Genomic DNA, 2,148 nt, shown 5'->3' on the forward strand with positions numbered 1-2,148 from the left:
GCGGCGAGGCGGGAGACACACGCACACCTGGCTATAAATTAACATTGGCCTGAGCCGCCGCGCCACTCCGCGCGGCCAGCCCCCCCAAAACCCACAAGGAAAAGCCGTGCAACGCGACGGGGGGAGGAGGCGTTGCAGTTCTCAGGGCAGCCTCACCCGAGAGTACGTTTCTCCTATTCACTCACTCCTCGGCTAACAGTAAACTAACGCGACAACATTTTCAAATGCAACAGAAAAACCCAGGAACCCAGGAGGAGGAGGAGGAGGAGGAGGGGGGCTGCTTTTTCTTTGCAAACATCACAGCGATTCCCAGCCTACAAAAGGGGAGGGAGGGGCAGCGGCGAGGGGGTAGGCGAGCTCTAGAAAGTCCCATTTCCGCTGCTCCGGACTTCTTTTTGCTTTTGTACAAAACCCGACAGCTACAGCAAAACTTTGTGTCCTCCCCATCATCGGTACAAGGCAACAGTCTCAGGCAAGCAAAGCTAAACAACAAGGCGTCCCAACTCGGGGGTGCGGGGCGGGATGGGGGCGGAGGGGCGGCGGCGCAGGCGGGCGCTCAGATGTGGGTCAGCGGCACGGTTCCGTTGACGGCAGTCCCCGCGCCCTGGTAGTGCTGGTGTACGCTGTGCAGGCGGCCGCCGGGCAGCGGCGAGGCGGCGTCGGCCGCGTCCCCGCCGGGTGGCAGGTACATGCTGATCATGTCGCGCAGGTCGCCGAGGCACGCGCGCTGCGAGTGCGATGTGATGGCGGGCGGCGGCGAGCTGGGTTCGGTCTTCACCACCGTGCCCATGGGGCCCAGGCTCATGGCGGCGGCGGCGGCGGCCGCGGCGGCGGCGGTGGCGGGCTGCTGCCCGTAGGCGGCGGCCGCGGCGGCGGCGGCCGAGGGCGCCATCCCCCCGTAGCCCGAGGCGGCGGCGGCGGCGGCGGCGGCGTTCATGTAGCTCTGGGCGCCGGGCGGCATCATGGGGCTGTACTGCAGGCCGGCCATGTCGTAGCGGTGCATCTGCGGCAGCGCGGGCGGCGGCGGCGGGCTGCTCATGGTAGCGGGCTGCGCGTAGCCCAGCTGCTCCTGCACCAGCGAGTACGCGCCGTTGGCCCAGCCGTTCACGTGTGTGTACGTGTCCAGGCGCTGGCCCACGCCCACCGGGCTGCTGGCGGCGGCGGCGGCGGCCGCGGCGGCCGCGGCGGCGGCGGCGCCCGGGGGCAGCAGGCCTCCGGGCAGCGAGTACTTGTCCTTCTTGAGCAGCGTCTTGGTCTTGCGGCGCGGCCGGTACTTGTAGTCCGGGTACTCTTTCATGTGTACGGCGCGCAGTCGCTTGGCCTCGTCGATGAACGGCCGCTTCTCGGCGTCGGTCAGCAGTTTCCAGTCGGCGCCCAAGCGCTTGCTGATCTCGGAGTTGTGCATCTTGGGGTTCTCCAGGGCCATCTTGCGCCGCTGCCCCCGGGACCACACCATGAAGGCGTTCATGGGTCGCTTCACGCGGTCCTGGTCGCTGCCCCCGCCCCCGCCGCTCGAGCCCCCGCCGTTGCCGCCGCCTGCGGTCGCGCCGCCGGCTGCGGTCGCGCTGCTCTTGCCTGCGCCGCCGGCGGCTGCGGGGCCGCCTGCGCCCGCCGCTGGGGTGGGTGGCCCCACGGGGTTCTTGAGCTCGGTCTCCAGCAGGCTGTACATGGCCGGGGCGGGAAGAAGGTGCGCCAGGGTGGCGGGAGGAGAAGGCGCTCCCGGGGCTGGAGCGGCCACGGTGAAAAGGCCTGGGGACTCCGTCGGAGGGGCGCTCGGGGGCCGGTGGGCCAGCGGGTCCGGCGGGAAGGGCAGGCTGGCCAAAGTGCTCCGCGCCAAGTCGCCAGGAACCCGCAGGCTACTCGCACCTGATGCGACGTCTCGAGCTGGCCGCATTCGCAGTCTGGCCGGGCGCTCGCCGGGTCCCTTATATACCTGCTCGGATCCCCCGGGGTTGGGACTCGGTCCGCCCCTCGCCACCGGGAGGCCCCGTGATTGACAGGCTCACAGTGATGCGCCCTGGCCAATCATCACGGAGTCCCCGTTCGGCCCCACTGGAAAAAAAAAGTTCGGGGAGCCCTTTCGTTCACCCCCACGCCCCTCTTGGGCCCGGTGACGTGATGAGAGTTATTCAGGAGGCGGGAGTCCTG

At 69.3% G+C, this 2,148-nt stretch overlaps 1 protein-coding gene across 1 annotated transcript; it reads right to left on the reverse strand.

Moving 5' to 3' along the window:
• Positions 1 to 556: 556 nt before the first annotated feature.
• Positions 557 to 1,894, reverse strand: SOX3 (SRY-box transcription factor 3). The gene has a single exon (XM_041742126.1). It carries the CDS (start codon positions 1,892 to 1,894, stop codon positions 557 to 559), a length of 1,338 nt encoding a protein of 445 aa, XP_041598060.1.
• Between the last annotated feature and the right edge of the window lie 254 nt (positions 1,895 to 2,148).

This window comes from Vulpes lagopus, chromosome X, assembly GCF_018345385.1.
Source record: "Vulpes lagopus strain Blue_001 chromosome X, ASM1834538v1, whole genome shotgun sequence".
NCBI classification, from domain to species: domain Eukaryota; kingdom Metazoa; phylum Chordata; class Mammalia; order Carnivora; family Canidae; genus Vulpes; species Vulpes lagopus.